Raw genomic sequence first — 13,666 nt, 5'->3', positions numbered from 1 at the left:
ACTAGAGCAACATAAGGACACAAGCACACAGAGGGGCCTGAAAGCAGGGCTCACGCTTGAATGTGGGAGCTATTATGCAAACACGAAGTGGTAAATGACTGTTACGAGGCAGACCCGTAATCATTCGTGGCTCAGCACAGGGGCTTGGAGCAGTGATATCTCACTGGGGATACCATGAGAGAGTCTGTGTACATTTATGTTATAATCCGGCCAAACACATCAGCCGTACAGCTGTTTCCTGCTTTACTTTTAATAGCAAGGATGATGCTGTGTCTCCTTGAAGAGTGGGACATCAGTCCACCTGGAGAGGCTACAGTGTATTTACTTAGAGGTCACCTGCACAGCTGGTTCTCCAGCAGAATGAACACACTATGGTTCACAGTGCAGAGCGCAATGGTGTTTCGTTACCTAGGGTTTCACTATGAAGTCAGAGTGTGTGTTAAGTCATGTGAGCCTTCTTACAACACGGCAGAGGACTCTCTAGAAGGACACATCCTGGTGTTTAGTACTGGTTATAGTTTCCACCAGAAAAAACTAACCTGTTTAGGCGGATCTACAGTCAGAGCATGAAGAGATGTCCGAGTCTTACTGTGTCGTCTGCAAAACAGAGGATATGCTCTAAGGCTTAAACCTAAGTCACCGTCCTATCTGCCACTATCCCACTCATGACATCTGTTCCTAGAACCTCAAGTCTGTATTGAATCCATGAAGAAAAGCTCACATAAGAATATGACCAAGACAGGGGGGCAAGCTAGAAGTGGGCAGAATAAAGGGACTCAGTAATTAAAATAAAAAGAAGCCCAAAAGTGATAAAATTATATATGCATACCAAAAGAAAAACTCCACATGAATTTAGAGGTTGGAGTCACTTAGGGGGACAAGCCTGTGAGGGACCATTTAGCTTCTGGGCATGTCTGCGAGAAATATGCTGCTTACGCTAATGTTCCACTGTAAATGGAGCCATTATGTGGGAGAGGACCCTAAACTTTAGAAGGAAAGTGAGCTGAGCACAGGCATCCATCATGCTGTTTCCTGACTGTGGATGCCAGGCAATCACATGCTGCCAGTGCCTGCTGCTTTGATGTGCCTCACTATGATTGGCGGCAACAGGAAATGTGAACCAGAATAAGCCCCTCCCTTCCTCCAGTTGCTTTTGTTAGGTGTCTTGTCACAGCAGCAGAAGAAACTAAGGTACCATGTAAGACCATCACATTCAAAATGAGCTTTACAGCTTAAGAACTATACACTGATACCTGAGTATGAATACAATTATCTCCACGATGACATTACAAACCCATTTGTTTAAAACAAAAACAAACCAGGCAGTGGTGGTGCTGCATGCATGTCATATATAGCCATGAATGCAGACAAAACACCCATACATATAACATTTTTTTAATAAAATAGAAAATTTAAAGGCACACACTTTATATCAACACAGCAGAGTTTACCTTTCATATGGAATTCTCTTCATCCCACCATCTTTGACATAATCTACTAGTTGTTTCTGAGTTCTTCCACTACAAATAAAGGTGCAATTAAAACAAAGCAGGAAGTCACAGCATTGCCATTAGCGTTAAGAACAGAAGACTGCCCATCCTCTCCCAGAAACAAATAAACAACTCAGCTACATTTTGTAATAAGTATAGCCAACTTTCTAGGCAGTTTTTGTTAAGCCTATTTTCTCATACTTATAATGTTTTTTCCCTCTGTTTTGTCCTTCACAAGAACTACTTCTGAATACAATTATCTGCCCAGCCTGTGGCTCTCCCCCCCTTCTCGCTCTCCCCTCTCCTGAGCCTGCAGTCGTCACTGCTGAGGGCAGCCCTACCTGTATCTGAAGGAGGAGCCTCTGCTGAAGAAGACAGCTTTTGCCTTTGGCTTAGGCTGGTCAGAGAGTCTGAAAAAGGTGTGGTGCTCCACACATATCTTCCAGAAGTTCTTACTTTCATCTCTGCTACCCAACAAGAACTCCAAGATGTCCTGGTAGGGTCCCTAGGAAAAAAATACAAAGGTTCATGAAGCAAACGCAACAATAAAGTGCTAGAGAAGAGGAAGGAGATCATATAACAGGCAGTTTCAAAATAAAAAATTAGAGCTGGGCACGCTGTTATATGCCTTAGATAACTACAGCTTTCAAGTTCACAGATATCAACATGAGGAAGCCACTGCTATCCTAGGATTGAAATTCTGAGCTCTAAGATCATGTACATTTTGAACCTTCTGGTGTACATTACCAAATCACTTTGATTCTTTACTTAGTCTTTTTACTCGCAGAGAAAAAGGAAGCCTTTGATTTGCATCTTTTCATCAAGAGAGAGTAGAGAACTATTTAGATCAGGTCATCCTTTCTGTGATGGGGCCTGTTGGCATGGGGTTATAATCATAGCACTTGGGAGTCTGAGGCAGGAGAATCAGGAGTCAGAGCACTGTCTGCATGACACTGTCTCATAAAACTCAAAACCAGGCCAACTTGGGAGTCTGAGGCAGGAGAATCAGGAGTCAGAGCACTGTCTGCATGACACTGTCTCATAAAACTCAAAACCAGGCCAAGTAACAACAAAAACAGCCAACCCACCAGCCACGCAAACACACAGACACATGCAGACAAGTGGACAGACACATGCTTTCAAGTCTCTACTAAGTCAATACTGACCCATGCTGCACATCAACATGGGATAAGACAGGTGCTCTTAGAGGCTATGACAGAGGCATTCTTCTGGCTGGTCCATGAGCTTAGCCTTTCCTGGGACTGGAAGTATCCTCAAGCCCACCCGGGTGGCACCTCAAGCTCCAGCCTTCCCATGGCTTAGCCGATCTACTGTCTCCTAACTTCTTTGAACAAAGAAAATACAATTTGACTTTACCAATGATCACACCACACAGAGTTACTTTTTCTATTTCTAATCACTTAATGAAATGGTAGTTATTAGCTTGTCAGTAGTTGCTGATTGAAATCTCTGAGGGGGGCGGTAAAGAGGATGTTTTGTTTCCTTTTGTTTAGACTGGATCTTGTTAATATAAATTAGTCTGATTTCACATTTCATAACTCTCCTTCTGTATCTCCTGAATGTTGGGACTAAAAATGAGTTCTTATTATTTCTTAATAATCAAGGATTCTTCAACCAGATCTAGCCGGGGTCAGGGTTTTGTTTTGTTTTGTTTTAAATGTTTCTCTGTGTGTGCCTGCATGTATGGGTATGCACCATGTGATCCAGGAGCCTGTGGAGAAGTCAGAAGAGGGGTTGGAACCCCTGAAACTGGAGGTACAGACAGTAGTAAGCCACTATGCAGGTTCTGGGAACTGAGCCAGGTCCTCTGCAAGGGCACCAAGTGCTCTTACCCACAGTGCCATCTCTCCAGCCCCCAGAGATTATTTTTTAATTTAATAGCACCTGGGAAGAATGGGAAGGCCCCTTAGCTCTGTCTGGGCAGAAGTGCTCACTCTGCATTGCTGGAGACTCAGACCACTCTCAACAGCACCTTCCCAGGCCCAGCCCACGCTTGCGGAGTTGGAAACCCTCAGGGTACAACCTGATGAGCTCCTCCAGAGGGCGAAGATCTTCCTGCCTCTGCATTCAGCATGCTGAGATTCCAGATGTGCGCCCCAACTTTATATCAAATGCTTTTAAAAAATGCTCTTAACATTTTGTCAGATTAAGTTGCCTAACAATATTAAGCATTCCAAAATAATACTTACATGGACCTCAGGATGGAGTTTGATAAGAAACCTTTTCCTTCTGAAACTTAGTTTACGGACCTTGGACCAGTTGAAAGTATTGATTTTGGTGGTGCCCTGAAATATCAGAGACAGACATACATCTGTAATGTAAGTACATACATTTTCTCACACAGCAGAGTCTGCCAAAGTTACATCATTGATAAGCAAACCAGCAATTCAAGTGACATGTCACCATTTCACCTGGAACAGCTCTGAATCTAAATGCCAATCAAATAAACTACTGCACTGGTGACTGAAGTTTCTTTGATACAGTTTTATTACAAATTTGGTTCCTCTGCAAGAACAGTATACACTCTTTAAAACTATATTTTTATTTAATTAAGTGTGTGTGTGTGTGTGTGTGCGCGCGTGCGTGTGCATGTGCATGACTGCAATAGTCCACAGAGGCCAGAGGTCTCTGATCCCCTGTGGGACTGGAGTTACAAGTAGCTGTGAGACATTCAATGTGACTACTGGTATTGAACTCAGGACCTTTGTAAGAATAGTAAGTGCCCTTAACCACTGAACCCTCTTTCCACCTCCTTAGCCATGGCTGTAGCCCCCAGTAGCACTCCTAAGCAGTAGGCAATCTTTCTAGCTCCATAACTTTTTTTTTTTCCTGAGACTTTCATTGTGTAGCCCAGGCTGGCCTGGAACTCTCTGGGGTAGCTTTGGACTTTCTCAGTCTTCTTCCTTCTTCCCCTTGGAATATTAGAGTTAGAGGTGTGAGCCACTGTGCCCAGCTCCAGCTCCACAGTACCAAACTTTTAAAATTACACGTAAGTAATTAACTCTCTCTCTCTCTCTCTCTCTCTCTCTCTCTCTCTCTCTCTCTCTCTCTCTCTCTCTCTCTCTCCCCTCCCTCCCTCCCTCTCTCTCTGTCAGAGAACAGTTTATGTGTGTTGGCTCTCTCCTCCCACCAGGTGGGTTCTGAGGATTGAACTAGGATCATTAGGCTTGGTAGCAGGAGCCTCTATCAGCTGAGCCACTTGCAGAGCTAAGCCTTTTCTAAGTTTGTAACTGTTGTTCTACTTTTGTTTTTCCCAAGCATTTCTGATTTGTTTTTAGGGATTGATGTCTTCTCTATAATAATAACAGATAACAAGGCTCAAAGCATGAAATAACAGCTTGAGTCCACGTAAAACTTCCCTCTCATTCTTGACTGATAGCCTGGCAGCTGCAATTACCCTTTGCAATACCTGTAAAGCCACCAACTTAGTTTGTATGGCTGTGTGTGTGCGTGTGCTCACACATGTGTACGTGTATGTGTGGTTGTATGGTTGCATGTGTATATGTATGCATACAAACTTAGTACCTGTACTTTGGGGCAGACTTCCTCAGTGCCTGTGACTCTTTGCTTACATGCACGTACTTACAAGTGCCAGGACTGTGACTTTATAGGTGAGGACTCAGTGACAGTCATCAATGCTAAATCAAGAGGAAATCTGAAGAGGTATGGATGACTGTGTGGCTATAACTACTAACTCTGTAGTAAAGAGTATCCGAGCACACACAGGTTTAAATCCACTTATCGAGGACAGATGGCTCGATGCCTCTGGGTGTGAAGCCCTGAAGGTTCTGATATTTCCTAGGGGCCCAGCTGGGAACATGTTACCTGAACCTAATCACAGAAAACATCCAGCAAACCACAGTGAGGACTGGGTTATTAGAAGAGAGACACTCTCCAATAATGTCAGTGTCATTAAACATGATGAAAAAGCAAAGGTCATAATAAATGATGCAGACTTGAGACTGATACTAAAGATGTGACAGGTAAATGATACATCTGGTCTTAGACTAGATTCTGTCCTGGAGGCACAAAGCTATAAAAGGAGATCATCATGGGCTTGACATCAGAACAATTGGCATTTTAGTAATAAGATGGACCCCCCTACACACACATGGGTGCATACATGCCATGACACATGTGTTGAGGTCAGAGGACAAGCTGCAGAAGTCAGGTCTCTCCTTCTTCCATGTGGGTTTTAAGGATCAAACTCAGGTCGGCAGGTTTTAAAGCAAGCAGCTGACACAATGAGCAATCATGCTGCCATGCTATCCCCCACCCCAGGCTTTCTTTGTTGCCCAGGCTGGCCTTGAACTCATGATCCCCTGACTCAGCTCTCTGACAGTTAGGATTACTGTATTAGCAGTGTCAGTGATGAGTGGACTGTGTTTATGTAAAGGAATATGTATCTGTAGATCTGAGGGATAAGGATATGTGCCACTTACGCTCAAGTGTGTGGCAGAGGCAGGGACTGAGTGCACCCATGTGTTGACAAAGGTGGATCCAGGTAGGAACAAATAGGGTTCTCTGTGCTGCCCTAATACTCAGCTCCCACACAGATACTGACCTCAGCACCTACAGTCACTTTCCTGCTGATCTGGCCAGTACTCCTGGGGGATGACACATGGAGGGACTGAGTGTACATTCTCAGCGAGCTCCCTTGTTTCCTCCCTCTGACACATACGACAGAGGGAAGACCCCATCGTGCCTTAGCAGAGGGACTGTATTCCCTGTGTCTGCCAGGTGGGCTGCAACTGTACTTCATACAGACAAACCAGGCTTCCTGTTCTCAGGCCCCTGTGTCTAACTCTGAGTTCCCTGCCATCAAAAGTTCTCAATGCCCAGCAGAGTTCTTACCCTTATTGTGTCCACACCTTCCCCCTAAGACAAGATCCTGAGTCCCAGGTTAGGATCCTACGGGGTGACTTTGATTCAGTGTTAGAATGAACACTGAGAAGGGAACAGATAGCTTGGTCAGTGGTTGGCTGTGGTGGTAGGGGCCATGACAAGGACAAGAAAGCAGCTTCTTCACTCTAAGAGGTCAGATCAGATGATGTGCAATGCTTCTCTTCCACACACATCACTCACTCATCACAACCAATACAGCCACAGCAACCAGTGCCCTGTGCAGCAGGATGGCCTGCTCTGGCCCCTCCCTGCTCTTCCACCTACCTGGAATACGAGGACCCCCATGTGAGAAACTGCCAGATTAATCTTGGTCCCTTCTCTGTCAGAAGCTGTGTGAAACCTGATGCCATACATTTCCAACTTTCTTGCGATCTCCAGCACCTGGAAATCTGACTCTGCAGGTGTCTGGCCCCTGTAATGAAGCACATTTTAATGTATTGAAACACTTGCCTTCTAAATATGTCAAAGCCTATTTGAAAGTGGGTCAGGAAGAGTCAGATAAAGCCAGCCAGCAAATCCAAGTGGCAGGTTTTGTTTTTAAGAGAGCAGGTGGCTCACGTCTATGCATTTACTCACTACAAAAAAGCATCAGTATACACAGGCCAAGAAAACAGGCTCCTTTGTGGCTAGTCTTCTATTTTCTCATTTAATCTACTTGTAAAGGGTAGAACATTTCATTCAAATTCACCAAATGATCAGTTTTACAACTTACCTGACCTTTTATACAAACAACACATCTAGCTACCAAATAGTGAGTTGGATGAAGCGTCATAAATATTGGTGTCTTTATTATGATTGCAAAACAGCTGGATTTATCCACTCAAAGGTCTCTTAGCATGTAACAGGCTATGCATTCCATAGCCCAGCTTACATCACCAGAAAATAGAAGTGTGGCCCGGAAAGTTTTGCTCTCATGAAGTCACATCTGGAGCCAAGGAAGGCTCCCATGCTCAGTGCCTGAACCCTGAACGTGAGGTCTTCCCTCCTTACTGTGTTAGAGCCACACGGGACTGCTGTATGTTCTGAGACTGGAGAAAAATCACTGTTACTTCAGATCAGTTTCTGCGGAAGCCTGAACAGCAGCTCCTGGTTAAACATCCTTAATGCAGCTGTGGTGACGTTAGCCCACTCCTGACCAACTTACGTGTGCCTCTGATGGAAGTCTAGTATCTTTTCCAGAGATTGCTCCTGCTTGGGCAAGTACTTGTTGGCTTTGAGGTGTTCTCGATCCAAGGTTTCATCATAATCCCCTATTTCAGCTGAGATGAGACAATGAAAATTAGCCACTTGGATTTTGAAATAAATGATAAACATTTGTGCATGCATATGTTTTGCATTTTATTTTCCCCCAATATTATGCTGCCCAAAGGTAAACACAAAAAAAGGTTTGGGATTTTTCCCTCTAACTCCTGAAGACCAAAAATTCTGATACAAGTTTATAGTGAACCCTGAGAATAATTACTTACTAATTTTGTCTCACTTATTAAATGATTTTTAAACATTTTATGTATATGAGTGTTTTGCCTGCATGTGATGTACCATGAACATACAGAGCTTGAGGAAGCCAGAAGCAAGCATTGTACTCCTAAAACTGGAGTTGCAGATAGTTATGAGCCACCATGTGAGAGTGCTGGGAACAGAACCTGAGGCCTCTGCATGAGCAACAAGTCTTCTTAATCTCTGAGTCATCTCTTCAGTCCCAGCTTATTAGCTTTAAAAATAAATTTACACATAAATTGCCTCATGGAAACTGTGATCACAGTAATTATTTTGCTTTGGAAAAACACATGCTAAATCTTTTTTCCCTTTCAGGGTGTCTCAATTTTTCAAAAATTTCCTAATTTTATGAATTTTCAAGAAGATTTGTTTTTGTTTTATGTATATGAATGTTTTGCCTGCACATAGTAAATGCACCATGATACGGCCTCACCATTAGGCTGGAAATCATGTGAGTCCCCCCCTTTCTATTCTTATGTCCTGTACAGCACACACTCATGTGCCTAGAACCTCTCACTGTACTTCCCACAGTTTACTTCTGTTTTATATCCTTCCTCATCATCTTCGTTGCATACACGATACTAAAGGAATGTGCTCTCTTTCCCTTAGTGCTAATGTTTAGATAGTGACTCGGAGGCCCTTTGTGGGTGTGCTGAGAATTTGATTCACAGCCTGCACTTGGACTGAATGCTGTTAAACTGGATAAAGGTAGATGGGACAGAGAGGCAGAGGCCAGTCTGAGGGACACAGTGAATTCAACGCCAGGCTGAGTTGTTTAAAAGGATATAAAAAAAACAATAAAACATCCAAGGGCTGGTTCTGTGGTTCAATAGCAGAATGTTTGCCTAGAATGTGCAAAGCTCTGTGTTCTTTCCCAGCACTGAGAAGGGAAAAGAGAAAGCATAAAGACATAAAGGAGAGCCAACTCCAAAGAATGAATATAACTACGGGCTTTTGCTTTGAGTCTATCTGCAGATCTACTGTACATCCTATCAAGAATATTTCTAAAGATGCCCAGTTTTTAAAAACCTGGCTTATCAATTACACATGAGCACCAGAAATTAATAGCAGCTCTGTGGTGCCTGAGCCCAGGCCCAGGTCTGTCCAGGCTTCTCTCCATGGTGAGGATACTAACACTGCAGAAAGTGGGATATGAGAAGGGCTGCAGTGCTGGCAGAGCAGGTCAGGCGTTCTTCTAGGAGGTCTCTCTTGAGTTGCAAGGCAAACAGGTACCTAGAAAGGAGTGTAAAGCAAGAGAAGATCAACTCCAAAGTTGCCTGGACATAATGCAGACATCCTCTACAAGAGCCACACAAGCTCTGGGGAGTGGCGGGGCTCTCCAAGAGTGGCCCACTCACAAAAGCCCTTTTACATAACAAGCAGACACTAAAGGTCAGATCACAAACCTCCTCAGCCGACTGAGCCATGCACGTCAGAGCACACGCAAGTGCTCAGTACACAGAGGAGCTTCTGTCTGACAACAGGATAGAAAAATTAGCCCTTTAAGGCATACTACTGACCCACATCATCACACTCTCTGAAGTAATACCTTCAGCAAGGAAGTTCATAAATTCATATTATAAAACTGCACTCATGATTTTGGATGAAAGAACAGAAACACACAATTAAGACATCTTCAAATGTACCTGTGAAACTTTTAAGCAGACTTATAATATTTAGTCTTGGTTAGGATCTAAGACACAAGTACTTTAAAATACCACGAGTGAAACTGTAAATAGAGAAGGTAATTTGAAACCAATTATGAGGCGAAGCATGGTAGCACTCTGGCACTCTGGAGGCAGAGGCAGGTGTATCTCTGTGAGTTCACGGCCAGCCTGGTCTGCATAGTAAGTTACATAATAGTAGAGTCTGTCTATAAATAAATAAATAAGCAAATAAATAAATGAGAAAAATGTATCTTCATTTATTCCTTCAATAAGTAATGACTGACTAGTTCCTTTTCAGTAGTGTTCTGGGAGCTACAAAAATTGGTTGTAGTGGAAGGTTTGGTTTCTTTAAAAACTCAGTTATGCTAGCATTTAATCCCAAGTGTGGGATATGGGCTGCTTTTAGTTTGTCCACAGCTGATAACTGCCTTTGTGAGGCTTGGAAATAGGCATGGGCTTTGCCAGCTGCAGCTAGCTCAATTCTGAGGACTTGGAGAGCCCAGAGAGAGATAGGAAACGCTTCAAGAATGCTTTGAGGAGAGGGTTGGAGGAGGAAGAAGGCTGTTGCTTTGTCCTCCTGCTGTGTTTGCCATTGCTGGATATCCTGACGACAGAGATTGGTATTGCCCCAAAGATCCTGATGACCCTAAACAGCTGGAAGTAGCCAAAGAGAATGCTGCCTCCTCTCTCTATTAACCTTCTTTCTCTCCTACCTAATGTTGTGAGGGTTGGTGGAAGGAAGGTAAAGTACAAGAAAGCCCACTAAAATAGACAATAAAAGGTATGGCTACATTTGGCAAATAACACAAACTCCATCTTCACAGAAATTTATACTCTGGTACAAACTATTAAAATTTTACTAGATTTGGGAATGGAGAGATGGCTCAGTGATTAGAGCCCTTTTTTTTTTTTTAAGAACTGGAACGCTTTGTGAACTATCATCCTCATGCAGATGCCATGCTAATCTCTGAATTCTTCCAATGTTAGTACACTCATAGCTAAAAGAAGCACCTGGATTCTCTTAGAATCTAAGATGTGTGCTTTAACTAGGCAGTTCCACGTTAATGGCTTTTCCACAGCAGTATTCCCAGAGGTCACAAAGGCATGTCAACAATGACATTTCTTTGTGATGTTTTAAGAGAAAAACTGGGAATAAGCCCCAAATGCACTAGGATGTGAATGACTAAGTTGAGTGTGCCAGTCTACACAGTGTTAAGGGGCCGTGGACTGCTGTAAGGCGGGAGCGTCAGGCGCATCTCTTGATACTGCTCTGCAGCATGATTTCCTGAAGGCTCTGTGCTGTGCTCACCGAAAGGCTTCAATTCCTGGAAACACTTCTGCAGTGTTCATGCTTACCTAGGGAGTGGGTAGATAGGCAAGAACAAAGAACTGTATTTTTCATTTTACATAACTTTATTTGAATTTTCTCTTTTGCCACAGATACAATTTTAATAAATCAAAGGGGGAAAAAGACCTTCTGAATGAAAATAAGGGGGAAATACTGGATTTCCTAGGGCTGAGGTGTTGGTAGGGTGCTTACCAAGTACATGAAGCCCTGGGTTCCATCTCTAGCAACATGCAAACAGGCTGTGTGGCCAAAGTGGAAGCAGAGGATGAGGAAACCAGGGCCTTCCTCAGCTACACAGTGAGCTAAAGGTCAGCCATAACCATAAGAACCTCTTCCCACAACCATAACACAAAAATAAAACAGACTGCCCCAAACCAACTTCACCCCTAATACTTAGATCCATGATCCTAAATTGGAGAATATGATTTAGAAGTTATTCCCCTTCAAAAAGGGGCCCCATGGTGTTTCTTAGAGCTCTACAAATTACCAAGGTGTGTTTCCTGTTCACTCACAGTACCAGTGCTTTGCTCTCTAGTTCAGTCTCTTCATCAACCTAAGAGCAAGAAGCTGAGTTCGTATCATTCTCCTACTTTGCACCTGACGCTCTATGAGTTTCTGGCTGTCCCTTGAGCTACAGAGCCTTTAAGAGGGGTTCGCTGTGACTCTTTCATGAATCTGGTCCAGTCAGGACTTAGAAGTTATTTTGTGTACAATGATAGTATCTTATTCTCTTTCATCTGTGTCTGAGCCAGGGTTTTGAGCCTATTTTATTATCTTACTTTGGTTTTTCCAGACAGGTTTCTCTGTATAGACCTGGCTGCCCTGGAACTTGCTTTGTACACCAAAGCATTGGCCTTAAACTCAGGGACCTATCTGTCTCTGTTAGGATTAAAGGCATGAGCCATTATGCCTGGCTTGAACCTAATTTTAAAGTTACTGCATCATTATCATCATCATCACCACCACCACCACCATCAGTTTTTTCAAGACAGGGTTTCTCTGTGTAGCCTGAGCTGTCCTAGAACTCACTCTGTAGACCAGGCTGGCCTTGAACTCAGAGATGACTACTGCCTCTGCCTCTCTGAGTGCTGGCATTACAGGTATGTGCCACGGTGCCCAGCTGCTTTATTTCTCATTATAAAAATCAATACACATAAGCATTAAAAGCAAAGAAATTTCCTAACCTTTACTATCTAAAGAACTACTATTAACATTCTGCCAGTGATTTCTGCAGAAAAGCAACCTCTAACTAGAGAAGCAATGGAAATGTCCTCATTCCCTGCTAATTCCATTCCACTATTCACAAGGACTATCACATGGTGTACACCTCCCACTTATGTAGGTTTTTGTTGATACTTATTTATATGAGTAGAGTTTTGGCAAGTTTTATTCATATGCATTAAATCTGAGATACCCAGAGAATGCTGGTTTGAAATTGTTCTAAGCCTGGTGATGGTGCACACCTTTAATCCCAGCACTCGGGAGGCAAAGGAAGATGTTCTCTGAGTTCAGGGCCAGCCTGGTCTACAGAGATAGTTCCAGGATGGCCAGAGCTACACAGAGACCTTGTCTCAGAAAGAGAACGATAGAGACAGATTCTCCTAACATTCCAAGTTTTATTTTCTAGTCTAGCATAAGGTTTTCTCTAAGTTCTACTTCATATTTGTGTCTGTGTAAGAATCATCTGCTGAGATGCTTCTTCTAAACATATTCATGAGTATTTATTCATATCCTAGCTCATTTATTTATTTGGGAATGAGGCATACAACATGCATGTGAAAGGTAGAGGACAACTTCTGGAAATTGCTTCTCTTCATCCACCATGTGGGCTCTGGGGATTGAATTCAGGTCAGCAGGCTTGGCAGCAGGACCTTTACCCACACTGAGTCATCCCAAGTGTCTCATTCATTCATGTGTGTGTGGGGGCGTGGTTACTGCACTAAAGATAACCTCAGAGGCAACAAAATGTGTCACTGCTACCTTAAGGAATGAAACAAAGCACTTCGTTTTGTATTAATTTGACCAAGGCTAGCCCTTTTTTCCTTGTGTCTCCTATCTGTCTGTACTTGTGGTTGCTGGCCTATCTGTGGTGATCTGTTCTTGTATATATTGGTGCCTGCTTGGATGCTGTTTAATGTCTGACTGTCCCTTATGTTGGTCTGTCTGTCCACTAACAAAGAACTAACAAAGTGTTGGGGACGGTAGGCCATATGGCCAATGTTCAGCCATCTTGTCAGAGCCTAGATTTCTCCAGCAGTTTGTCATTTACCAGAAACCAGCTGACCCTGTCATGGTTTGGCAGTTAGACTAAAGATAAGATTTAGATGGAGCCACCCTGTTGTAGTTTAGCAGTTAGATTAGATAAAGATAGCAAAAATATTCGGTGTGGCAGAAGGTTGTGACCTGCTTGGAATTCCTTGCATCCTGAGATAGCCTGCTTCCCTGCCTCCGCGCCTATAAAAGCTATGAAAATTTTCAATAAATGGGGCTTGATCATAATCCAGACTTGCCCTCATTTCTTTATGCCTCCTGTCCCCCACTTGTCTGCCCCCTCACAGGTACCCATTGAAGACCCTGTGGGCTGAGTCACAAAAGCACAGCACAGGAAAGATACAAGGGATTCCTTACAGAAATCTTTAATGGAGTTCTACAAAGGGAGTCATTTTACCAACCCAGCTCACTCAGACAACAATATCCATCTCCTGTTGCCAACATTTTTGGTGAATACTCATTTCATA

General features: G+C 43.3%; 1 protein-coding gene across 3 annotated transcripts in view; it reads right to left on the bottom strand.

Annotated features, from left to right (window-relative positions):
* FARP2 (FERM, ARH/RhoGEF and pleckstrin domain protein 2) overlaps positions 1–13,666 on the bottom strand; it is a 100,693-nt gene that overhangs the window by 40,036 nt on the left and 46,991 nt on the right. For all 3 annotated transcript variants that reach the window (XM_084778619.1, XM_084778621.1, XM_084778620.1), the window contains exons 6-12: positions 9,049–9,146; positions 7,561–7,675; positions 6,681–6,828; positions 3,701–3,796; positions 1,832–1,995; positions 1,452–1,520; positions 540–597 (exon numbers count right to left, since the gene is read on the bottom strand). In XM_084778619.1, coding sequence (XP_084634745.1) covers positions 540–597; positions 1,452–1,520; positions 1,832–1,995; positions 3,701–3,796; positions 6,681–6,828; positions 7,561–7,675; positions 9,049–9,146 — 748 coding nt within the window. The remainder of the gene's footprint in view (positions 1–539; positions 598–1,451; positions 1,521–1,831; positions 1,996–3,700; positions 3,797–6,680; positions 6,829–7,560; positions 7,676–9,048; positions 9,147–13,666) is intronic.

Source organism: Acomys minous (assembly GCF_964271855.1).
Source record: "Acomys minous genome assembly, chromosome: 4".
In the NCBI taxonomy this organism is placed as follows: domain Eukaryota; kingdom Metazoa; phylum Chordata; class Mammalia; order Rodentia; family Muridae; genus Acomys; species Acomys minous.
Note: the sequence above shows the minus strand (reverse complement) of the source record. Positions and strands in the feature narration are given on the sequence as shown.